The following is a 26,542-nucleotide window of genomic DNA, read 5'->3' on the forward strand; positions in this document are numbered from 1 at the left end:
GACAGCATGAGCATGGTCTGTACATGATACAGTGTGAGCTGGAGGTGAGCAAAAATTGATTTGCTGCAGTTGTTGTTCTTCCTAATTCAGTCAGCTCACTTCCCCTTTGGCCGTCGCTTCGTACACATGACAATCCACAGAGTGCGTGCGTGCTGTCCATGGGGTTCCCCCCACAATACAGAATATCAGATATATTAATTGTGTTTAATCACTCTCTACAAACTTCTCACCACAAGAAAATCTGAAAGGGGAGAATCAGGCCTTTATTATTTCATAGTGAGTATCTTCTTAACTAAGTTCTCTCTTGGTGTGCCGGTGGCCTAGTGGTTCGTGTGCATGCTGCATGTACAGAGGCTGTGGTGCTGCTCTGGGCGGCCCGGGTTGACAGTTCGACCTGAGGCTCCCTTCCCTCATGTCATCCCCGACTTTTGCACCCCAATTTCTGACTTCAACCCCTGCCCTGTCTCTATATGGAGGCATAAGGGGCCCAAAAATAAACCTTAAAAGAAATTACAAAGTTCTTCCTAAAGAGATGGATTAAGAGGAAGGTAAAAGGGAGGAGGAGGAGGAGGAGGAGGACTGTTACAGCCAATCAGAGGAGGAATGGGAGGAGAAGGAGGAGGTGGTGATACATGAGGACAGTTTGTGGGATGGAAAGCAGGAAAAGGAAATAAGGAGCGATGAGGAGAAACAGGTTTCTGTACCTTCAGTTGGAAGCTCGGCAGCTCTTCCTCCACCAACCTCCTCACAGCAGCACGCTGCCTCCTCCTCTTCCTCCTTCTCCTCCGTCAGCTTCTCCTGTGCATTTTCAGACTCCTCACATAGACTCCCAGTTGAGTCCGGATGCAGCGCTGGTGTGTTAGACTCCTCAGGGTGTGTTTGAAATGTGTTCTTTTCAGAACAAGAGTCTTCGGCAAGGGCTTTGAGTGTGTTTACTTCTGTATACGAGTCTTCAGACTGATTTTGAAGTGTGTTATTGTCAGTGTGCATGTCTTCAGCCTTGATCTGTGTTATGTTCCCTACAGAATCAGAGCCCTCAGATTGGGTTTCTTGTGTGCTCTTTTCACATTTAGAGTCTTCTGAGTGAGTTTGGAGAGTGTTCGTTTCATAATAAGAATCCTCAGGCTGTTCGTGGTGCGTTTGAGACTTTTCTACACGTGTGTTTTTCTGACAAAAAGAGTCCTCGGAGTGTGTGTGTTGTTCATCCTTTTTAGAATAAGAGTCTTTATAGTCTGTGTGTGTTATGGTACTTTCAGAAAAAGAGCCCTCAGAGAGTTCGTGAGGTGTGATGGACTCCTTAAATTGCCTTCTGTTTTCACAATAAGAGACCTCAGAGTGTGTGTGACTTGCGTTATTTTCAGAACAGGAGTTTGTGTGTTGTGTATTATTTTCACAGTAAGAGTCTTCAGAATGTGTGTGTTGTGCATCGTTTGCAGAACAAGAGCTCTCAGCTTGTGTGTAAACTTCCTGATCTTTGTGTTTTTGTTCACCTCCTCTCTCTTCTCCTCCTTCTCTCTCCTCTTCTTCTTTCATCACCTGCTGCTCCTCCTCTCGTCTTTCTTGACTTTGCTGCACAATTGTAACTTGAACCTCCTCTTCTACCTCCACCTCCTCTGCTCCATCCTCCTCTGACTCATCCTCTTCCTCCTCATCAAACTCTTCCTCTGTCTCACTTTCATACTCCTTAATTTCTCCTCTCTCTTCAGCTTTGTATGTGTGCCTTCTACTCTCTCTGTCCTCCACCTGTTCTTCTTCCTTCTCTTCACCCTCATTCTCTAACATTTCATGCCTCTCTTCCTGTCCCATCAGCTCCCCCTCCCCCTCTGTCTCCTCTTTCCCTTGCTTCTCCTCTTCAAACTCCTCCTTGATCTCTTTCAAATCATGCTTCTCTGTCTGTTCTGTGCAGTTTGCAGATTTAGTGTGTGTCTTCAGACTCCCCTCTGGATCAGTACCTTCTATTTGCTCCAGTGGCATCCAGCTGGAGGTTTTCACAACTTCAGGAGGAGCAGCAGAGGAGGAGGGGGGGGAGGTGCTGGAGATTGGGGTGAGGATGACCGGTTCATTGAAGTCCTGGTTGGGGATCTCCTCGATGAGCCTGGAGCACAGGACAGTGGCAGAACTGACCTTCTCGTAGGCCCAGGACGAGTGTGTGGTGTTTGTGTGAGCAGTTCTGGGAGTGTGTGTTATAGCAGCAGTCAGTGGTTGAATGTTTTGAGGTGTGTTTGTGCTCACAGTGTGTGTATTGATGCATTTGTGAGTGTTTTGCGGTTGTGTGTTGACAGAGGAGTGTGTGTTAGTGGTTGTGGGAGTGTTTTGGGACGTGTTTGTGCTCATAGCAGCTGGTGTGTCAGTGGTTGTGGGAGTGTTTTGAGGTGTGTGTGCAGCGGTGAGTGTGCTGGTGCGGGCTCTGTGCTGCAGGCTGATGGACTGCGTTAAGGAGCCTTTCTGAGGGGAGAAGCGAGGCAGTGGGAGCTCCGACAGCTCCACATATTCGCCCTCTGAGTCCGAGTCGTCGCTGCTTGCTTGTGATTTCTCAGTTTTAGTTGAAGATGGGAGGAGCTTAACATCCTGTCTTGAGGTATCAGTATCTCTGCACTGATTGGTTGATGTATTTATTAGCAAATCTCCATCCTTAACTGATGATTCCTGATCTTCCTTCAGTGAGGTCCGGGGCTGGCTGATGAATTGTGGGTAAACAAGGTCCTCCCAGGGGACCCTGAAGACATCTCCATTGGCAGAGAGGAGGCAGCGCTCCAACCTGGACGCTCCTTGGTGCTCCCTCTCTCTGTTGACCGAGTCCAGCCAGGCCATGCTGAAGAGAGATCTCAGGGCTATCTCCGACACCTCGCGCTGCTCCACATGATGGCTGCTGGCTGACAAGCTGCACAGGAGCAGACGAGGGGAGGCGGCGACAGTGCTCCTGCAGGAGGCGCCTCGTGCTCGAGGTGGTGGGGGGACAGCAGCAGGAGGAGAAACCAGCAGGTAGAAGTCTCCTGGAAGGAGAAGGCACGGGTCCAGAGGACAGAGCTGAACGACTACCTTCTCATGGACGCACAGAGGCCAGCCTTCATGGCGGAACAACAGACCACAGTACTTCACCTAAGGAGAGGAGAGGAGAGGAGAGGAGAGGAGAGGAGAGGAGAGGAGAGGAGAGGAGAGGTTAATTTTTTCTCCCTTAAAACCTTAAAAGGCTTCTTTAACATCGACTTTGATGTGAGTATTTTTGTCTTGTTCTGAAAAGTTTAAATAAAGAATAAATCACTCAGAGAGTGTTTTAAAGTCAGATTCATACATTATAAAGCTGTGTCTGAACCTGAGCTGTAAAACGTCTTCATAACTCTCCCACAAACACTTAGTGACTTCCTGCCCTCTGTGATTAAGTGGGGCACCACCCAGCAGCCGCAAGGTGAGTGACAAACCTGCAGAGTCACCTTAACCAAACATGACACATAAGCCAATCACGCGAGCAGCTAAAAACAGGCAAGAACAGACAGGATCGGAGAGAAAGCGGTCGGATTGAGTCATCAGTGAGTGAGAGTAAGTTCCTCACAGAGTTTAGTCCTGACTCACTGTGATGTTCACAGTTCATTTAGTCAACTGAGGATATGATACACTGTGACTTATTGTCCAGAGACAAAAAGTTATTTGAAGATATGGAATACGATACAACATACCACACAAACATTGCAGCATTTTGTAGCAGTGAATCACTTAGGTCCTCCACTAATTGTGATAACACTTACAGAGCTATGCACAACTAACAGACTGGTAGCCCATTGAGATCATCAGTATCCACTACAGCCTGAACAGAAGAAACAACACACTGACAGGTAGCCCCCATAGATGTAATAATAGTCTCTTCAGGCCTAATGGTTGCGACTTATCAATGGTTTCAACTGACTGAAAAGTGGCCAAGCCTCCTGGGGCTTCAGGGAGACAGCACCCACAGAATGTACGACAGACACATCGTGTGATACTCACACAGGCATCTTGCTGGAGGTTTGCTAAGAATTGCTTTGCAGGCAGCAGGAAGTGGATCAGGTAGCGAAGACCGTCTCCTCTGTAGCAGCTCTCGACCACGTTGAGGACCTGACAGAGGACGGTCGGAGATGTGGCCTGGAAAGGCGGGTAGAGGGCTGAGAGAGCACTCTGGATGCAGCGGTCCAGAGATTCAGAGTCCTGAAAAAGAACAATTAAGCTGAAGGTCAGACTTTAACCGCTTTTAACTTCACTGCGCTCTTAATTTAGTTTACAATTGTTTGTACGCTACACTTAGCGCCTGGCATGATCTCAGCACTAGAATATATTCCAAACCATATTTTACAGAGGATAGAATGAAACAGTTGAAGATAAGAACATTTAAGTCATTCAGCTCTGGATTATGTTTCTCGAGTGTTGCTCCAAGGTTAAATCATAAAAGCTAAACCAACAGTTGTGAGCATGTGCTTGTGTTTACAAGAGATACAGCTGCTGTCTTTAAAAACACCACACCTCTGCATCACATTCCTGTCACACAGAGAACAGAGAGTCATTGAACGCCTTCCACATTTCAAACATGTCTTCTGTTTTTCTTTGACCACTGAGACACAGCGACCTGCCCGCAGAGAAACAGTCAGACCTGGACATAATCTGATCCTTTGTTTACTCTGCTCTTCAGGTGAATTTACCAGACCAGACCACTGGCCATTTACACCAACCACAGCTTCTTCTATACATGTATGCCTCTGTGCTGTACATAAGTGTTTAGTGAGCTGTTTTTCCTCTATACCCAGCTCTGTAGCTGCTCTCCCACTGCCAACACGCCTTATATTAGCACGTGTTCAATCTTTGAGCTCACAGACAAAAACAAGTTCAACATTTCGGGTTAAACGCCCTGGGAGTGCCCAGCGGGCCCTGAAGGCCTGGCTGGGAGGCCCCGTCTGCCGTGGGGAGAACAGGAACAGGGCAGTAACTGGATCCACTGGTCTGGAAGCTGCAGGTAAAAATATCAGCCGGCACACGACGTCTGGCTCCAGCTTTCTGTGACCGACATACATTTAAATGCTGACTTCAGTGGCTCTCACAGTTCATGTGCAGAAGTTTATTTCTGTTTAATCTTCACTCGCTCCTTCTGTTTGCATGAGAGAATATGACTCCAGGTTCCCTCTTCGTCCTAATTTTAATTTCATCCTCCAGCGTGTCTCTCACAGATATATCACTCCAAAACCCCACACTTGAAGGTGGACGACGCACATACATATAGAATTCTATCATTCACACTGGGAGCTTCCCACAGCTTTTATAAACTACTCTGTTCAGTGCACCATTATAGGGAGTCAAACTATGTTGATTATTGATTCCCTTACTTAGTCTGCATCTTACAACAGAGCATGCTCCAGTGTGTGACCCTGGAGTTGTGCACCTGGCAACATCTACTGAATAAAGTACTATTGGTCCTGCTATTATTCTGCAGCATCATTTTAAGGTGATAAACTACATAACTTCTGACTACATGCACAATTTCTCAGCTGTTATTATGGACCTTAAGTTATATCTTGTCCGTCAATTAAACAGGCAAAAGCAAAAGTCAGGAGGGAGAAGAAGGGTAATAAAGCAAAACTACATGGAAGAGCTAGAAGACCTTTTTGTATGCTGAGATTTCAGGCTCATGTCATGTCCTTTTAAACACGTCAACATGCTAATGAATATCTCTAATTTAGTCTTACATCTTATATTTCTTTATTTTGGACTCCTCTCAGAAATGATCCAAAGAGAGTACTGGAGCACACAAAATGCTAAAGGAAAATTCATTTAGGTGCAGAGGACTAAGGTTTCAACACACTGCGTCTTCCTCAGTCAAAACCTGTAATCTGTAACTTGTACTACTATCGGTTCTCAATAAATTAAAGAAATGAAAGAAAGCTCTGCATCAGGACTTCCGGTTGCTTTTCTTCCTGTTGTACCAAACTTGTACTATACTGTGACCTCTGCATACCGTTATACCGTTTCTGCTTACTGACTTTCAGACTACTTCTCTAACTAAACTAGTGATCCCCAAAGTGGGGCCTCCAGGGGGGTCCAGGGTTACGACGGATGGGGGGGGCACAGCAAGGCTTAATGAAAACAATGCACACCATTCTGCAGACAGCAAAGCATGGCAAACTTAGTGAGGGGACATCCAGGTCAATGTAAGGTTGACAATGAATCTACACCAGACGTCACAGAAACTACAACTCCTGAAACAAAGACAAGGAAATATGACGAGTCATGCCTCGCCCTCGGCTGCACCTGTACAAGAGCGATTAACAAAGAGAGCCACACTCCTTCCTTTTGACACATCCTACCTGTGTCAATCACACTGATAGTATCGTGCAAGTTCTATCTGTGGACATGTTGTCATGTTATTTTTTCGCGCACTAACTATCACATCGTGTGTTGTATCACCTGGTATTAGCTAAAAAAAAATAAAGGTAATCCAGGAGGCGGACATGTTGCTTGTTCGACTTGTTGACAACGCATCAGGAACGCGGTTAACTCGGGTGTGACCTCATTCCCAACTACGAGGTAAATGGAACGTACCATTAACAAGCTTATAACAGAGGGGTCTGATGAGTACCTGGTGAGCTAATAACGTACAACATGTAAAGCAGAAGGTAGATTCCCACTGCTTCCAGTTATCAATCATTGTTTTCACCCAGCAACACATGTAACGTTCTCCGTCAGTCTCTGCTGCATTGAATATTCTGGATGTGACTCAGCTGGCCGAGATTCATACACAACAACTGGCAGCCAAATGCAGTTCTGAGGCCAATATTAGCAGCAGGATATCAGATGACACTGGGTGGAGGGTGGCACGGGGCTGAAGGGGGTGTGCGTGTGTGTGTGAGAGTGGGGGGGATTTTTGTCCTGCTGAAAGGCACGATGACCGATTACAGATCATGAGTTGCAAACCGTTGACGCAAGCAAAGACAGAAACTCTTTTGGATCAGAGCGGGAACTAAAGTCAACACAATTTCACACAGCGCCATAAACACGCTTCGTCCAAAAATTCTAAAAGGATTAAAAAAAAAACAGACACAAACTTTTCACAGAAAATAAATTGTCAGCTCGTCTGCAGCAGCTAAATCATTGTTAGCCTTTAAAGATAATAACTTCATGAGTTTACGACTCGTCACTCAGCAGTTAAAAGGTTTCTGTAGGTGTGTTTTGGCCTGCGGCACACTCTAACTACAACCCTGAGCTAAAGAGTTTCATATATACTCCTGAAGAGGTGGGTTCATTTATCAGCTCTCATGGTTACCTTGTTCCTCTTTATTTTCAGTATTTTGTAAAATGTTGTAAAAACTTAATTTACTTTTATGAATAATGATATTGGACTTGATTTTTTTTTTTTTTTTTTAAGTAAGATGCCTTCTCTATGAGGGAAAAGGTTGTAAATTATTCTTGGATGTACGGAGCACTTCATTTTCTTTGTAAACCATGTTTTGAATTTTAAAGATATTTTTAGGCCACTTTTTGCCTTTATTTTGAAAGGACAGTGTAATGTCGGGAGAACCGAGAACAACTGTTAGGACTACAACCGCTGCAACCACTAGGCTAAACTGGGGCTCCTGCACATATAAATGAAAGCTTCTTTAGCACAAGTAAAGTCAGTGTATGAAAGGGATCATTTACATTTTTATTGGCGGGTTGTATTAGGCACCAGCCAAATACAAGTGTTTTTTTGTTTTTTTTTGCAGTGATGGGTGAATTTGCTCAACCTACCTGCCACCGTGGCTGGTAAATAAAAGTAATGTAACAGAGTGATTTGTGACAAGAAACAACGCAAATCAAGCTGCACCGTCCGCACTTACTCCTAATGTCAGTATTTTCTTTAATAGCCTTTCACTTGAATACTGTAAGCCTTAATTATAATATATTACATTTTGCTGTCGATTAAAATAAAGTGGACGGTAAAAAAACTTGTGACTGTCAGATTTTTGACTCCAAAAGTAAATGTTCAACCCTGTTAGGTACTTATCCAAAGTCTGTATTTCAGCTAAGCAGATTGCAGGTAGCCCGGCCAGTGTTTAGAAAGCAAGATGGAGTTCGGACATAAACACTAAGCTATGTATTGTTGTAGACATGGTCTGCACCAAAATCTGCCCCAGTCACCTAAAACTGCTTGACTAAAATAAATCAATAACAATTGAATTGGACACTATCTAATGGGGTTTACCTTGCCATCAGAATCAGAGCGCCCTTTTCTTTAGAATTATGTTTAATTAAAAGTACAACTTCTGTTTAACCGAGCATGGGACGCACAGTCCTCCACCAATCCCAGAAATGGAGGCTCAACCTCTCAGCACATGTTGGAGTGTCCTTGAACAAACTGTGTGTGCATGTGTGTGATTTAGAGGCTTGTAAAGCACGTTAGCACAAACTCAGTGTTAAACTATGTGATTTAAACAACAATAAGCACCAGATCTATGGTGCAGAAAAAAGGGGAAATGAGGGTTAACTACAGCACACACAAAATGTTAATCCAACTGTAGGAATACAGAGTATATAAATGTGAGGATTATGGTATTAGGACTGCAGCTTTGCCTTGTGAAGGAGGGTGAGGAGGGGTGAGGAGGCGGGACATCAAAGCAAGCTAAGTGAGGTTCCCATGAGACTGAAACAGGCCACCCACTCACAGAGCCTGCTGAATAATAACTTCATTATCCTCCACTGAGCAGACTTCTTTGATAAGTTTGTATTCTTTTTTTGAACCTTTCATTCATCTCGAGCTCTTACTGAATCATACAAAAAAGCAGAAGAGGCTTCACTTCAGAGATCATTGACAAAACAAACAGACAATTAGCAGGAGGGCAAAGATCAGAGGTCAAAGCAGTGGATATAAGGGTCCTTCCTGTGCAGAGCCCTCAGAAGAGCTGTGACTTTAGTTTTATAGGGGGAGGTCAGGAAGAGGAAAACCCAGATTCTCTCAAATATGGAATCCATGGGTGATACTGAACTTGTTTGACTGGTTGCATTTGAGCTATCTCAAACTATTTTGTCACAGCAGACTGAAATGTATTCCATTTGCTACCAGAATGATGAAGTTATATTGAAATATTAGATATGCTTTTAGCTAAATAATAATAAAACAATAACTGAGACATTGCCTTTAACTTAAGGTGTGTAAAGATCATGTTTAGTTATTCATGCAGCAGGATTACAAATTAGGTCAATGAAAAGATGCAAGTCTAAATGAATAGATGCGAGTTTCCTGGAGGCTATATGAGGACACGAACCCCTGCTGTGGGGCATATTAACATGATCCTGCAAAGTCTATCAGTGTCTGGATTCTCCTGTCAGTCATTCAGGAATGGTGTCCAAATTCAGTTTTTCAAAGCTGGTTGGTTGTTTCTTCTTGAATTCATAGCTGACTGACCCAAATAACTCTGACCTTTAACTAATCTCTTTAATATTTACTTATTTTTGAACCAGTGAATTATTTCTTATCATGGAAAAATCTGTGTTTTTCGGGATCATACCACTGTAGTAAACCAGATTCAGCGGACATGTGACTCACAAGAGACAGATGGACAGGTACTACACAGTGTAAACAGAGAGGCTGTATTTGGAGAAACCCTGGTACCAAAACAAGCTAACAGGTCATCAAACTGGGCCTTGGTCAATGTCAAGCTGCCTTAACTGCCGGTAAAAATAATCCAGACAAAGATCCAAAAGACATTCAAATAAATAATCGAACACAAAAACAACTATTTTGTTTTTTCCGACACATTTGGAAAAGGAAAATACTTACAGGTCTTGGAGTTAAATCAGCTTCATTCTTGGTCTGAACATCCAGCTTGTTGTCAGGCCACAGTAAAATGCCAAGGCACCAACAGGTACAGAAATATTGATTATGGTCTCATTCAGTGTTCATTACTTTAGTAAAAAGGACAGGAGAGACCAGACGGACCTGATCCTCATGTGTCATCGGCAGATGATGTAAAAAAAGCCATGTAACAAGACAGCTAAATAAAGCGAGGCGTGCTCAGCAACACAAGAAACACGTTTATTGTGTCAGGATGGTGCTTTAAACATCTGTTGCCATGGTTAGATTGGCACCAAAATGGAAGCACCCATCTCGGTTTCCCTCCTGGTTTTGCAAGTGATATCTGATTGATTTGCTATTTTCAAGAAGCCTGTTGACAGAACTCAAAGCAGCAAAAAAAAACTACAAGTCCCATGGTGCATTTTACTGACAAATTTAAGATTACAAAGGATCACTTTTTTGAACATGGAGGACTGAATGGTTTGAATCAGTTCACTGTGAGATTTGATTCCGTTTTGGATCGAGTTGGTTATGTTTGCAAAACTTCTTCATTATCGCACGAGCAGCTAAGGCTCATGGATATTGTAGTTTTAACAACAGACCAAAGGTGGTCAATCTAGTGTCAGGAATCTGCATTCTGGTGACACAGTCCAGGAGAGTCCAGAGACAACATTTCAGGGAACAACTCCATCAGGACCTAAAAAAATCCATCACATGTTTTTGAATTCCAGGATTTTGATCACAGACAACAGGCTGTTGTTTAATCATCCAGATGGAGCCTTTAGGATAAACTAATCCAATCTCTCAGGTTATTCTTGTTTTAATGAATAGTCAGTGGCAGCCTCTCTCTCCCTGGAGGGTCATGATTCATCTGCCACACAACTGCACAGCTGACTGCTGATGGAAAAACCAGTTCCTGTTGGGTGTGGAGGATGAGGGTGCAGCAAATAACAGGGTCACTGTCAAGAGTCCGGGATCCTGCAGGCTGATTGTGCTGAACTCAAGCTACAAATATATCATGGCCATTTTCAGCATCCTTCGGAAGATTTATTGTGACATATGGCTGATATCTAATAAACGTCTTTAACCCTGTCTCTGCCGCTCATGTGTTTAAACAACCAGACCCATAAGAGGGGTCAGGAGATCCAAAAAGCAAAAGTCATGACCTTTTTTTAGTATCCAATCATGGTGACACGGCACGGGGAGGGAGGAGCTCTCAATGCAAGGGACCCCCAGGAGACATGATCTCTGACCCCTTACAAGTGAACACAGTGACAGACCAGGCCAGCTGTCGTGTTGTGGTGGAGGTTGTCAGGAGCACATACAGCTAAGGTTGTCAAAATGTTCGATACCACGTGTTTTAAAATTACACAATCTTGGATTTTTAAGTACCAAAGCCTAGAATATAAAAAATTAAAATCTTCAGTCATATTTTACCCAGAGCAGAGAGAGATAGAGAGAGCAAGATATCTGTTGAAATTTACAATACTGACATTTCCTTACTGACAAGTCCTTTAGGTGTCTTATAAAGATGGCAAAGCTATATAGATGTCACTTAAAAATAGACAGAAAAAAGGGAGTGGCACTGTTTAGATTACTTTAAAACATTAACAATATTTTGGCACCGAAATGTTGACAATGTGTTTTTGTAATTTAAACAATGTTGGCAGGAGTTTGACTGCAGTGTTTGGTAATAAAAATCAGGAATTTACCCACTATTGGGTGTTCGAGTCTAATTTTTTAGACTTAGGTATTGTTAGATTTTTACTAGTAATAAAATATAGTTATTGTGACAAACCTACCCGTGATGCAAGACTACAACAATATGACTTCATAAAACTTGTGACCTTTTCTAACTTTAACTCCAACACAATTGTTTAATAAATGTCAACATGATGCTGTTCGCCATCAATTAGATTTGTTTGTTTGAAATGCAAACGGATACATATAGAGTTAAGCAATAACTACCGGTGGACGATGCAGGGGCAGCATCATGACAGGCTGTAAACCTTATAAAGTCTCTTAATGACCCAAAACCTCAAAACAACTAACCACTATGTAGTCTGAGAGTGTCAGAGCAGCTTCATTCAAGTCTGTCTGAAGCGCTGACGCTTGTTTTTTTTAAATGCACTTTACACACGTTTGATAAGGAAACCTGAAGCCTGCAGGTCACAAACACTTTACAGTGAAGTAGAAGATATTTTGTGTCCAACTGTCAAACTTTAAAAATGAAAATATGCACAACATGACTGGACTTGATTTCAAGAGAGTTCGCTGCAAGTACAATCAGTGCATTGTCAGTGGATGCATAATAGTGCAGTGTCAGCAAAGTATTTACAGACGGACCGTTCAAGTCCACAGGTCTGCAGATATGGACGTTTGTAAAGTACTACCTGTTGTGCAGGACTGCTGCAAACTAGTATCAGTTCTGACCTCCTATAGGGTCAAACATTTTATATATGGTATCAGCGAGTATGCCAATTAATGCATTGGTCTGAAAACCCACAAAAATCATCGAGTTTCAGGTATAAAGTTATCATTACAAAAGTTATAGTGCAATACTAACAGAGTGTTATATCAGTCACAAATGTCAAAAATAGGGGGTTTCCTTCAATAATTGTATTGATATTTTATCCAATAGTTTGGAAGGGAGCTCAGTATTGGTTAAAACAAATCTAGGTTTGAAATCGGTTTCAAGAAGAAAATATATTTAAAAAAAAACTCCCACCTTTCTGAGCAGGTGATCATCTCTAAAATCCTAAACCATTTAATCACAACCTTCAACTCAAATTATAAAACTAAGAAAACTCTTCGCTGGCTGATACAATCTATAGTTAACGGACAAACAGGATTAGAGGTGGGGAAAAAATAGTTTTATGTAAAAATCTAGATTCTTATCTTCTGAGATTTTAAATGGATTCATAACTTTAAAAAATAGATTTTTAGGGGGCTAATCAGTCACTCCCTGCTGAGTGCTAAGGCTAACTCTTTAACTCAGTAGAATGTCAAATGGAGCAGCAAGAAATTCAGCCAGGCTCGCAGAAGACTGGAGTAGATCCTGAAGTATACTACTGTAATTCAAAAATAGACTTTGAATCCATGAATCCATGGATCAGAATCGAATCGTGACCCCCAAGAATCTAAATCGAATCAAGTTCTGAGACACCCGAAGATTCCCAGCCATACACTGGACTGATGTTCTCATTTTGCTGGATTTGACATTGGTATAATCTTTCACTCGTCATGTTTCCTCTGCAGCCTCTGTAAGAAACTGCTTCACATGGGACTAATATTATCAGATGACCTTGGGCGAATTAGCTTTAATTATCGGAGGAATTTCACTTTATAGATTACACACAGGGATAGCAACACAGACGACCTCTGTTTTCTTAATTATTATAAAAGTAAGGCGGCCCACAGGTAATGTGAGTCCCGTGTGAGAAGGACTTTCTTCTCATCAAGTTCCTCTGGTGTAGTTTTACATCTATTTGACTTGCTGTAATTCTTTCTTCATTCCTACATTTCCTCTTATAATGACTTTCCTTTGTTCTCATTCTTGCTTTCCCGTCTGTTTCTGTCTGCTGGAACGTGCTGCAGCTTGCTTAAAGACGAACTGCATCCAAGTTTCATCTGTCAGATTGTATCTGGCTCCTTGAATGACGGGCTGGAATGAATGCTGAACAGATACAGAATGAGATTACTGTGAAAGTAGTAAAGTGATCACAGTGTGCAGCAACAGTTGGAGCTCCGGGCTAAAAACATGAGGTGTGAGATGAGACCGGGCTGCCATTTTTCAACTGATAACAGAAAATGTGTCAGAACACATCCACAGTCATCCATACTGCAAGTCAACTGAAGATAGAGCAGCATGTAAACAAAACCACAGCATTGCTACAGCATCAAAGTTAGCGCTAAATCTGCAGATGTTTCAGTAGAGATGTGTGTCCAGAGAAAAAATGAACACAGGTATGCAGCTTCTTTTTCTTCTCTCCTCAGATGCATTAAGCTATGTTATTTGAATTTTGTCCAAAAGTGAAAAAATGATCTGATGTTTTGGCTTTTACTTCGAAAGATCTATCTATCTATCGTGCAACCTGTTATACAACCCTTACCCAACTGATGGCAATGTATGCACAGATTTTGTCCTCTTGCTGCAGAAAGCATCAAGCTCCTCAGGAAGGGGAATTACAAATTGGCATAAGCAGACAATAGAATGTAAATAATAGTGTAAGAAGTCTGAGTGATTTCACCCATTGGTTACTGAAGGGACTTTGGAAGCCCACCGTTGGCCATCGCCAACCTAACACCAGGCTAAGAGCAGGAGCCAAGGCAGGTCTTAAGCCTCCTGACCAACAGCTACATCGCACCCCGGCAGTCAGTCATGTAAGCCCTTATTATGATCAGTTCTTATCCTGCATAAAATAAAAAAGGACGAGTTATAAAAAAGATTCACCCTCCATACAGTGTGCGCCAAAGACATAAGCTAATCAGACCAATTTTTTGTTTTTTTGGACCAGTCTTTAAACATTTTAATTTATGCTGCAAAAACTGGGATTTTTTAATTGATTTCTGGGATTCTGCAGCCTGCCTCAGGTGGACACTCTGTGAACTGCAAGTTTTTGCACTGATGCATTGGCTTCACTTTTCAACACCGGAGGTTGCAGCTTGATGCAGACACAAAAGTACATGCTTTTTAAAATATGCACATTTACTGTGTGGAACAAAAAAAAACAATTTAAACGTTTGTTTCATGCAAAACATGCCAAAGCATCTTCATCATTGAAAAATGGCTCCCACTGTCTGAGTAATTTAAGCTTTGTCTTATCAGCCTATCATGTGGGCAGAAAATATTTTGGGGATTACTCAGATTTAATTTTTAGGCTTTATCTGGTGATACAGATGAGATGTCAGTGTCTTCATGCATCCTTAGCTTTACATTTCCTCTCTTAAATGTTCTCTAAATGTCCCACATTGTGTGTAAGTACTTATTTAGTAAAGGTCCCGAGGTAACATTAGCTTGTGTAAGTTAGAAACAAAACTTTTGACAATCAACACCCACTGTGGGCAAAACAAAAATGATACAAGATCTGCTGTTGCTTTGTTGTGTGTTCACTTTTTATTCTGGGTTTTCCATCCGCTGTATCTGTTTTCAACTGAGCGCAGCGATTTGTTAAGAATATGTTTATAGACTTTAGAGCCCCTCAGCTTGGACCTTAACTGAGCAATATAATTAATCATTTCACATAGTTTCAGTTTCTCCACATACAATGAAATACAAATCCCAAGCACTATGATTTATGTGGTCTGAAGCCATTTTTGGTATAGCTCCAATTTGGAGGACAAGAGTTTTAGTTTGAAACAGAGAGAAAAAGATGCCTTAACCAATTCAATATTCACTTTGGCTGCTGGTATCGACTCAGCATGGCTCTCCAAACCAAACACCCTTCACAACCAGCCCTCACTGTCTGTTGTCTTTGTGTCTGCCTCCTCTGTTTTCACAGGAGTTCACACCTTCATGAGAGCGGGGAGCAGCTGAGGCTGCTGGTGGGAGGAGGGGGGAGGTCCATCCATCCCACACAAACACAAACCTCTCACCATGAGAGCAGGACAAAGACGTCCATACCTCTCCGGCTGTTTTAAAGCAGGCGCCACAGAGCTGAGACTGATAGTGCGGAGTGATGACCTTGACACACAGCGAGTTCCTCAAACAGGAGATTAGATTTGAGCGTTTCTCAAACACTGAACGATTCTCAACGCTGCCCAATAAGCGGAGCCCAGCTGTGCAGACTTCAAGGCCACTCCACTGAGCTCCTTTGTAGAAATAAAGAGGTAATGCTTCGGCCCCTCTGGGACCTGTTGTGATTTAAGCACTGAGCTAATCTCCAACCACAGACAGACTCAAAGGAGCTGCAGGAACACTCCAAAAATACAAGGGGAGAAATCTACAATTCTTTACTGCAAAGGTAGAAATCATAATCTCCGGGATAAAGAGTGAGATGTCAGCCAGTTTACCTGCCAGCGTTGAGGGCAAAATGTTTCAGCTGATGTCCAGGGAGAGACCAGTGATAATCTGATAAACACTCCAAAAAGACTAAAAAGTGTTCAATTCCCACCACATCACCTGGTTTCTGGTGTCCAGTTAAAGCTGCTTTCTCTTGTTCTTGAGGGGTCTGTGAGAGAAGTTAGCGAAGCAATTTTGTTCATCCGAGCAGGTTTCAATCTTGAGGTGTGTTAGCAAAAGCACATCTCTTGTTAGGGCGCACTCACACTAGGCAATCTGTACCGTGCCTAAGCACCCTTGACCCTTAATGTCCAGTTCGTTTGAGTGTTTTTAAAAAAAATTCAATCGTGTCTGTCTTGTGAACTAAGCACGCTTCATAATAACAAAGCCATGCATGTGTTGTATTGTGACTTTACAAAAGGTAACCGTGCTCAGGCCTGGTTAGTGCGCCCTTAATCTCACTTTTTTTATTGTTATTTTGTATTTGAAGGTAAAAGGTGGACATCAATGTTTAGAAAAAATGAAATGTACACTGATATTCATAAATTAATTAAAGGCCATAAATGTAAATCTAAAATAATCAATAATGGTTTCTGTAAATATCTATGGATCATTAAACTGCCTGTGCATGTCAGGCAGCTTTCACCTGTCTCTCTGAAGTAGGTCAGAATTTAATGGTCCAATGGGAATCTTCTTTTGATGGGTGTCGGGTTCAGGTGGTGGGAGCGGTGTGTCTTTCGGTGGCGGGCTGTTTTCCCAGAAGATGTGGGGTGGGGGGGCTTCGGGTTTCAGGCAGGTTTGAGCAGGAAGACGACAAGAGCCCTGAAGATGAATCTTCTGGATCTGCAAGAACACTGCCTCATTGTGCAATGTATTCTAGAGTCCGAGATGGGGACTTTGTAGTCCACCGCCCCGGGACGGTCCTTTCCCACAGAGGACAATGGACACTTCCTGTCACTGACAAGTCCTGAGATATAAAAGCCTTTCCGGTTGAGTTGTAGCCTGCAGCTCCAAAAGTTCAACTCCTTTCCCTGACATTTGACCCTCGGAGAGGAAGCGTGAAAACAGCTTCCATCAGGACCTGAAGTGGTGCCCAGTGGGTCAGTGTTAAACGTGATCCAGAGACCTAAAGTGGCCCCACACATGGAAACCTCTTTGTATCCACAGACTGAGCCTAATCATCTCCAGCCCAGAAACGTTCACTCCTTCAGATCTGACATTTTCAAAGTGTTTCATGCTCAAATCAGCTGATTGCATTGGTCTAAAGTTTACATGTCATTGTGTTGTTCAACTGCATCAAAATGAATTCAGTTAAATGCTGCAAAAATACAAATCTGAGACATGAGTGCAGGGGTATGAAAAACAAAATTGCCATAAAGACAAATCCTAACCTGTCTTTATTGTGAAATGGGAAAACTCTGGTCTTGAGTCTTGGGTCTAAAACCCTTAAAGTCTTCGCCCTGTCTTGGTGTCAATCCTTCAAAGTCTTGATACTCTCTGGTCTTGGTCTTAACGTTGTCTTTCTGTGCCATAATCCTGGGTCTTTTGTCATGTCAATACCTTCTGGTTTAGTCTTGATTGGGCCTAAATCCCTCTAAGTCTTTGTCTTTTCTTGGTTTCTATGTTGAAAGTCTTGGTTTTATCTTAAATTACTTAAGCTTTGGTTCTTGACCTTTTTTTTCTCCATGACTTGGTCTTGACTTGTCTCAATCCCTTAAAGTCTTGGTCTCTTGTCACACCCGACAAACCCTGGTCTTAACTCTTCTCAGTCTTGACATGTCTTGGTCTTGTCTCAGCCTCGATACACTCTGATCCTTCTCCTGACTTTTACTTGGTTTAGAGATCTTGTCTCTATCTTAAACCCTGGTCTTAACTCATCTAAGTCCTGACAAGTCTTCGTCTGGTCTCAAGTACCGTAATAGGCAACTATTTTGCTAAGAAGGGAGACTCTGCACTTGGTATCTTTTCCATAATTTTTTATCCATTTCCAATTGGCCTTTCTAGCAATAAACATTATATGGTTCTTTAGCATGAATTAACACAATAAATTCAGTGTAATAGTCTCATCTTTGTGTTTTGTTTATTCTGAATCTTCATCAATCTTAGCTTTGGTTTTACCTTCTCACCCTAAAGACCAATATCTTCTGACAACTGTCTAGAATTTTAAATATCTGCATAGGGAGATGGATTTGATCAAAACAGAGAGGCATACAGGGAGTACCAAAGCAGGCCAAGAAGCCCGGTCAATTGCATTTCTCCTTATGTTTGTAATGTATCCTGATGGCTCCTCTGGCACCTCCTACGTTTATCTGATATTTCAAACTCTATTTTCCAAACTCTGTTGGATATTTTTATACAACAGATACACACACAACAGATGGATTGGTTGTAGTATTTTGGATGTCAGGCAAGAACAGCATCATAACTGGAGCGCAATTACAATTACAATGTCTGTAGCACTACTAGCATTGTAGCACTTTGATTTAAGGCTCTGACCTCCTAGTTAAACTGATTAACTATGAGTTATTAACAACTTATCTGCAAAGGGACAGGAACGATAAGTGATGTGGAAAGCGTGATGTAAATAAAATTTGCATTAGATTCATGTATTTTTTAAACTAAGGTCACACTTCCCATCGCTCCACACGTACCTAATTATTGAAGCTTTTCAAATTGACTCAAATTCTTTGGCTGGTTATGAATCAGACTGAAATGAATATTGATGCCTTTCTATAAGCTAAAACATCCGCATAAAAATTGTCCATTTCTATTAAGTTCTTGTTTATGCCTGGAACTGCTGCCACCAGGTAGGTGTCAGGTGAACTGATATTTTTTTTTTTTTACATTTTCCACAGTGAAGATTTTCAATAAGGAAGGGATACATTTGACAGTGAATAGATTCCTTTAAAAAGAGCTACAGCTCTGTTTACACAAGGCGCCAAGAGAAGAGAGCCTTTAAAGCGAACGATCATCATTTTACATTGAGCAGACCAAGATAAAAAATGAATAGGATATTTTATAGACTCACATAGATATGACTCCTTTTGAATTTCCATTAACAGTTTGTTGTGAAGTGTGCAGAGTTCTTGGAACGAGAAGTTAGGAATGGTTCGTCCCCAAGGTGAGGGGGGAAATTGGTTTTGTATCATTGCCGTTGAATGTTTGGTGCATTTTGAAAGTTGATTTAAACTCAGACTAAAGAGCCTCACTTCCCCCTCTATAAAGAAAAGACCCAAGAAGAAGTTGTGTTTTTTAAGACTTGTGACTTTAATTTTCAGTTGTATTTTTTTTTTAGAAATAGAATTAGCTTTTCGTTTAGAATTTATCAGGAAAATTCATATTGAAGTGAATTTTCTCAATGAACTGCAGCTTTTAAAATTCTGCCGGGCTCTAGAATAAATCATACTAGCTAGTTATTTAACATTATTGATCAGTAAAAAATCAAATGTACTTGATTTAAGATGCAGCTGAAGTGGTGACAGATCATGAATACACTATAACACACCCCGGTGATAACAGCATGTTGTTTCCTGTGCAAACCCCAACAACCTCCATCCATCAGTACGAGTCCATTATCCAAATGCTCCAAACATTCCTGTAGCTTCTCATGACTCCCCCCCCCCCAACCCTCCCCTCCATCTTTTTACCCAGCAGTCCCTAGACAAGTCCTAACATCTCTGATTTAGAGTCTGTAAAGAAGAGCCTGAACATGTCTCCTTTTCTCTCCTCTGCACTTTTCTTATCTTTGTCTGTCTGTTTCAACCAGAGCAGAGTGCTGCGCTGCCAGGCATCAGCATCCTGACTCTACATCAGATTATACAAAGACTGATGAAGTCTTTATTGAGACAATCCTTCTGGCTGTTTTTAACAGAAAGAGGCACTTTCTCCTCCATCAGCTGCAGCATTTTGGTAAAAAATATCTAAAAAACTGCCACTTCCTCTTACAAGCACGTGGACTCTGATGGGCAGGTAGTACGGGCCTGATTTGTTTGTATTTGCGTCATTGACGAACTTGTTTACAATCTGTATGCAATCAGTTATTCTACCAGTGCCAGGTTGACGAAATGCTAAGGTCCTATCCCTACAGGTACAGATGAGGTGGGAAGATTCATAGAGATTCAGAAAGATTTGCATGAGTAAAAGATCTGTTAGTCTTTATATATGTAGCAACGATAGTTTTATCACTAAATAAACACTATGAATACACCATCCCATGAAAAACTCATCCATTAGGAATGTGCACCTGTAACCATTTGATTGGCCAACACAACACGTGTGCTGAGGGATTATGTTGCAGCAAGGCCTAACCAGGTCCAACTATTTCACTGTGAACATCCAGGTGATTTGACTCACTATCAGTAAATGTTACATCCCATTCTGTTCATCTTATATCTACAATGATGCCTTTGTTGGTTATGAAACCATGAAGCTGTGTTCAGACGAAGTAGGAAGTGTATTTTTGTTTTGTGTTTATGATTCATTATCGTCCTGCTGGTTTAGCAACATTAAACCTCCGAAAACGGCGCTGCAAAACTAAATGCCAACAAGTCTGAGTTCAAAACATCCAGAGGTGCACAAAGGCTGATCATCTCCCTCTTCCAAAAACCGGCAGTAAAATGAATCCAGCAATGAATTTTCATTAGTGCTGCTTCCAGGTACTTGAAGTTTACCAATTTCCCAGTTAGGTGACCTCTTTGCAGTATTCTGTATTTATTTTTCTCAGGTGGATACCATGCATGCTTTTTTCTCTGGAGCTTCTGTCTGTATCAAGCATTCATCCATCCATTATCAATATCATTTTTGCTGTTCGGGGTCAAACATATAGAGACAGACAAGCAGCCACACTCACATTCACACCTACGGGCAATTTAGAGTCACCAATTAACCGAACGATCATGTCTTCGGACTATGGGAGGAAGCAGGAGAGAGTCCAAGCATGCACATGGAGATCATGCAGAAAGGCCGTGGCCGTTAGAGATTCGAACCAGGAACCTTCTCGCTGTGAGGCAACAGCGCTAACCACTGCACCAGCCCTGTATCAAGCAGGTGACACATAAACTGAAATCTGTCTTACTGGAGCTGAAAGAACCACAAATAAACAGATGTTGCTGTTGTCAAATTCCATTAAATAAGTAAAAAATATGTTAAAAGGAACTACATCATGAAGCAGATTTGAAAACGCACTGAATCCACTCTTTTGTTTGGAACATCCATCAGGTGAGACAATCAAACACACTTTTGTATGGAGTTCATCTTTACGCTGAAAGGCCTCCAGAACACGACATCACACAAAAGTGTCCATCTAGTTAAAAAGAATCAATCAATTCAATTGCTTAATCATTTTAATGTTTCCACAACAATCCCTTCTTTTTGGGACGGCCATTTTTGCAGGACTGTCTACAAATCACAGATGTGTCCACCGTGGCAACACGGTTTAATTATTGTTAGGAACCACTTCTAAGTTCTAAGCTTCTTCTCTGATGATGGGATCTTACATTTTCCAGACATGGGTCTTAACATTGATTTAGTCATACCCTGCAGGGATCAATTGTTTAATCAGTGACAGCGGTTAGAAGTCACTGAAGGGTTAAAAGGCAATAAACGCGGTCAAACCTCAGTGACATCAGGGTCCGACATCATTAACATGATGGCATAACATGGCAAAGTCTGAGTCACAGGTCACCTCCGACCAAAACCAAGAGAGATGTCTTCAAATAAAACAACAACTCATTTCTGTTCTGTTGACTTCAGCAGCATCGTGGTTAGTCAACACATTTGTAACGATTAAGGTATTTACCCAGAGTTAAACTATGCAGACACTTTCACTTTGTTTATGGTCAATTGTGCACATTTTATCCTCAGACAACAAAGACGGCAGCTTACGACAGAGCGGCAACCTCAAACAAGCACCTTCCTTAAATCTCATGACCAAATAGGTCAACTTTTTTGTGAATCAATGATAAGAATCACTTTTAAAAAAGTCCATAAATGTGCATGTACCTGCCTTCTCCAGCGGAAGAGCTAGTTTTATGAATCATGAACTTCTTTGGACTAGGTCTAGAATTGTTCATAGACAGTTTTCTATATCTAGAAAAGAAACATTAAACAGTTTATCAAAGAAATAATAGATGAATATATCAGCGAAGAATTGAAAATATTGAAATTGAAAAAGTTTTTTTGGGGTTATCCAACCTTTGTTCCTAATACACGCAGATGTTTAACATATCATGGTCTGAAAAAGAAGCTTTTAAATCCTCACAAAGCGGACCAAAGACTGATTTACACAACCGACAAATCAATTTATCAATTATTCTTGGCACTATAAAAGTCTAAATAAATCATCAGGGTGTTTGATAGCTGTTAACTGGTTTGCATCTGACTGAAAGCACCGCTGCGATCTAGTGCTTGAACATGTCTGACATTATATTTTTTTTACTGATATTCCACCTTTAAGTGAAATGACGCAAGCCCTGAAAACACACCCCGGGAGTGTGTACAATCACACTCAATGTCTCCATGGAAACACAACATCCCTGCTAAGGTGTGTGATGACACACAGAGAATAAGTGACATAAGAGAAACAGCCGCCTCGGGTCTCTTTATTCCTTCTGTCAAAGTCTTCTGATACAAAAAGAAGTTTGAAGCTGAAACTCTTCAAACCCTTTAAAGAATGCAGATTGAAATATAAAGATCAGATGCAGGAACAGAGGCTGGAAATTAAACTATATTATAATTATTGAAGTGTTTTAGACTGAGGAGGATTGTTATAGATTTTAGCTGCAGGTGTTTCTCAGGATGAACTCTGAAGAAGAAACCGTTGACAGAAAGACAAAAGTTTAAAGTAAATGTTATCAAGAGCAGGTAGAGTTTGATGAATATTTGACTATCAATATTTACCCAGACAAATTCCTAGTTTCTGTAAACCTGGTTGGTAAACAAAAAAATTGACTCTGAAAAAAACTGACTCTTTACGATAGTGTTCAGATATAGGGCTTCAATGTTCAAGTAAGCAGCAAGGAAATCTTTAAAACACTGTTTTTATGTTGCTGATCCCATTTTACTTCAAAATCTAGCCTTGAATAAAGAACATATGATTTCATCAGTAATCGTAATGAAACATTCAAAACAAAGACTCAGTTGTTGCTCTTTGGTCTAAATTGTCAGTTTCTGTCCTTGAAGGAAACATTTTTCAAGAACTGTGGCATTTAAGAGAATGCCTGAAATGTTTGGGACGAACTCGATAAACTTGAGACAGACAAGGTTGAAACCCGTCTGTCTGCTCGTGACTGACTGTTTGTCTAAAGAGGAAATTCTCTCCAAACATGTCGCCCTGCAGACAAAGTTTGCACACATCAAACATCTTGAGTTCTGCTTCTTTCACTAAATGAGTAAGTCAACTTGAAATGACACCATAAGCTCCTAAACATTTATGTTTTAGGAATGATTTGTGTAGACTGCAGAAGTGAGTCCTCCTGCTCTCAGCGAGGTGATTATAGCAACAAAACATCCTGAGCTGTTATCACGAGGAGTGAAGAATAAAACATGAATCCAGAATCTAACAGACCGACTACGGGAAGAGCACAGGGACAAAACAGGGACACTTCAGTTCTCAGTGACTCTACAGGAGTCCTTCACATGCTGATCATCCACAGCAGGTCTAAAACAACATTTCTCCATTTGTGTCTCTATTAGGGCCTGAAAAAACTCCTGATGTTTTCAGGAGGAGCTACAATTTGTGAACGCAAACAGCCCAATGTTTCTCTCAGACTTTACCCAGAGTGACTTCTGCTAGTATTCTTTCCGCAGAAATTCTGAGTGAGCTGATGTGAGAACGCAGCGGGATGTAATCCGGAGAATTCACCTTGAGCGGGTGGGAGGAGGGGGTGGTGACGTTTATTCCTCGCGATCGGTGCACCATTATAGACTGTATGTATGCGACCGCTGGCTATACGATCTCCGTGCACTAAATTAAACGGCTGCATTATGTTAACTGTCCGCCGATATTGTGATTCTGATGAACTACACATTGCATTGATATGGATGCAAATATTTGCATTATAGCGTCATATAGCCGACCCTGTTGCTTTGTTCCACACATTAGCGTTATTTGTTTTACGTCATGTTTTTCTCAGGAGACCCCCTCCCCCCCCCCCCCCCCCCCCTCCTGTCTGACAGGGGTAGTCTCCCACTGTGAGGTGCATGTGTGAACAACCAGACCGGGACTGTTAACAACATTTTCAGGAGTGCATATTTGAGAATTTGGAAATACAAAACATCATCAATGTGTGAATGCACTGTAGCAAAATTAAAAGTGTACTGAACTTTCTCTCCAGTTTGAGAGACAAACATGTTTTCCTAAGTCTTGAAACATCATTTTTCAGCTTCAGTAAAGCTTCATTTAACATGTTTAAAGACATCTCCCAAATGAAATGAAAGCTCATCTTAGCATTTCTTCAACTCTCTTCCATTAAAATTCAAAATATGACTTTGACATTCTGGATGTGGTGACATCAACAAATCTCTCAGTTGCACTTCAGTAGTTTGTTTTGATCTAAATTCATCTCTTACAAACAAATTGTCTCGTTTGTCATCATGTTTCATACATTTTATTTTTTCTGTTTTTCAAATGTTTCCCATTCTGTTGATTAAAACCTGAAGGCATACTGTAACTAATTGTACTGAACAAACTCCTTATCTAAACTGTACACAGGAACACACACACACACACACACACACACAAACACACACACACACACAGACTGCATTGACTGTTTAACTGACTGGGAACACACTCACACACACTTCAGGACAAATGTTTAAGGCATACACCTTGGGTGAAACCCTAACCCCTGCAGCCCCCCTCCCCCACCAAACAACCGGCTTCAGCACACAGAATCAAACACATGCACCCACTCAACATGTGCTATAGGCTGTTTCTGTGTGTGTGTGTGTGTGTGTGTGTGTGTGTGTGTGTGTGTGTGTGTGTGTGTGTGTGTGTGTGTGTGTGTGTGTGTGTGTGTGTGTGTGTGTGTGTGTGTGTGTGTGTGTGTGATCTTACCATGGTATTTGCAGTGTGTAGTCAGTTGTGGTATATTCCAGTGTAAGGTCATTTTCCTCTGTCTGTCTCCCTCTCTCTGTGTTGTGTGTCTGTGTGTGTCTCTTGTCCCGTCAGGTCTGATTCTGCTGTAACTAACAAACTGCTCACATGTTAAGCTCCGCCCACCAGCTGTCAGTCAGTTAGTCAGTCATTCTGTGGATCCTCCCCCCTCCTCCTCTTCAACCTTCTCAACCTCCTCACCCCTCTGACTCTCTCTGCTGGCAGGTTTTTTGTCTTACTGAAAGCTAAACACACCTCTTGTGTGAAACTAATATTATTAATAAACAGGATTTACTGACATTTTAGATCTTAAGGGTAACACCAGATTTGTGTGACTTTGGTTCAAAAAGTCAGTTCAAATCCAGAAAAATATTTATGTAACTCACAATAAAAAAAAAAAACATCTCACAGACTGAGGAAGTGACAGACCAGCTACACCTGTTTTTGCTGTTAAATTACTTTCTTCTTTGCAAAGTCTGGAAGAGCAACATAAGGGGTTTTTAATGTTAAAAAGCATCTTACTGTACACTTCAACAAAATGACATGTTTCTTTGCACGTAAAGATAATGTTTACAGGTGTTTACACATTTTGGACAGCACTAGTACTGATGGACTAGTGGTTAAGTTGCAGAGGTTGTAGTCCTCCAAGCAGGCGACCCAGGTTCAAGTCCAACCTGTGGCTTCTTTGCCGCATGTCAATTCCCACTCTCTCTCCCGATTTGCTTCTCTATTCATTGTCCTACATGAAAGTGGTCCGAAATGGACAGACATCTACATGGATTGCTTTTGGCTCTGGTCCTCTTTTGTTGTTGTTGTTGTTGTTTACATTTATTACAGTAGGCAATTGATACAGGTTTAAAATCAGGCACAACTGCGGCTAGGACTTAATTCGTTGATGCGGTGGAGTCGCAGCTAATCAAGACAGTTGAAGGTGCACGTTAATCCTCCAGAAGCATGACCTGCCCATCCAACAAAATTGTTCCCAAAGATGGGTCAGCCATGCCTGTGGTCTTTGTAACACATGTTCAGCAATGATGAATAGAGAGGGCCAAGGTTGCTTCCTGCAGTTGGGTCAGATTGAGGTCGTTCATGTTCCTACTACAAACAAACCACACCAGAGCACCGTAGCAAGCCCAACCTTTTCAAGCAGTCTTGGTATGGTTGTTAGGGCCGCACCAGGGTTCGACTGACAGCTGTCACACCTGAACAAACCAACCACACTAACTTGGCAAATGTTTGTTTTAACCAAACCAAACAGGTTAGGTGTGAAACCTACCTCAGAAAATATAAATCTATCACCAAACTGATCAATAGTTTGTGTCCATAATATTGAATATGTTAGTGTGAACATTTAAACAGGTGAGGAACCATGAATATTCAATGATAAACTGAGTCAAAACTAAGGTATTCATTCCTGATGGTAGGGGTAGTGGAGAGATACCACTAAGAAAATACAGCTGGTAAATGAACATAAAAAGGCAGATGAATGACTGATGGACAAATTCATCTTATAAAGGAGTCAGACCCCAGGTCCTGTTCTTATTGAGGGTTGTAATTGATGCACAGAAGTGAATGTATGAACCGAGCGATTCATCTTCTGTTGAATCCATTACTGCAGTAACAGATTCCACATGTGACTGTAGACCAGTAACACTTT

At 41.6% G+C, this 26,542-nt stretch overlaps 1 protein-coding gene across 2 annotated transcripts in view; it reads right to left on the bottom strand.

The window, feature by feature from the left end:
* The window catches only part of plekhg4 (pleckstrin homology domain containing, family G (with RhoGef domain) member 4), a 49,549-nt gene extending 24,557 nt beyond the window's left edge, over positions 1-24,992 (bottom strand). The window contains exons 1-3 of one of the 2 annotated variants that reach the window (XM_065952603.1): positions 24,847-24,992; positions 3,982-4,179; positions 1,953-3,099 (exon numbers count right to left, since the gene is read on the bottom strand). In XM_065952603.1, coding sequence (XP_065808675.1) covers positions 1,953-3,099; positions 3,982-4,179; positions 24,847-24,849 — 1,348 coding nt within the window. In that variant the 5' untranslated portion in view covers positions 24,850-24,992. Of the gene's footprint in view, positions 1-704; positions 3,100-3,981; positions 4,180-24,846 lie in introns of both variants that reach the window. The other variant, XM_020654511.3, reaches the window with a different exon arrangement.
* Positions 24,993-26,542: the final 1,550 nt, after the last annotated feature.

The sequence above is a fragment of the Labrus bergylta genome, chromosome 3, assembly GCF_963930695.1.
Source record: "Labrus bergylta chromosome 3, fLabBer1.1, whole genome shotgun sequence".
NCBI lineage: Eukaryota > Metazoa > Chordata > Actinopteri > Labriformes > Labridae > Labrus > Labrus bergylta.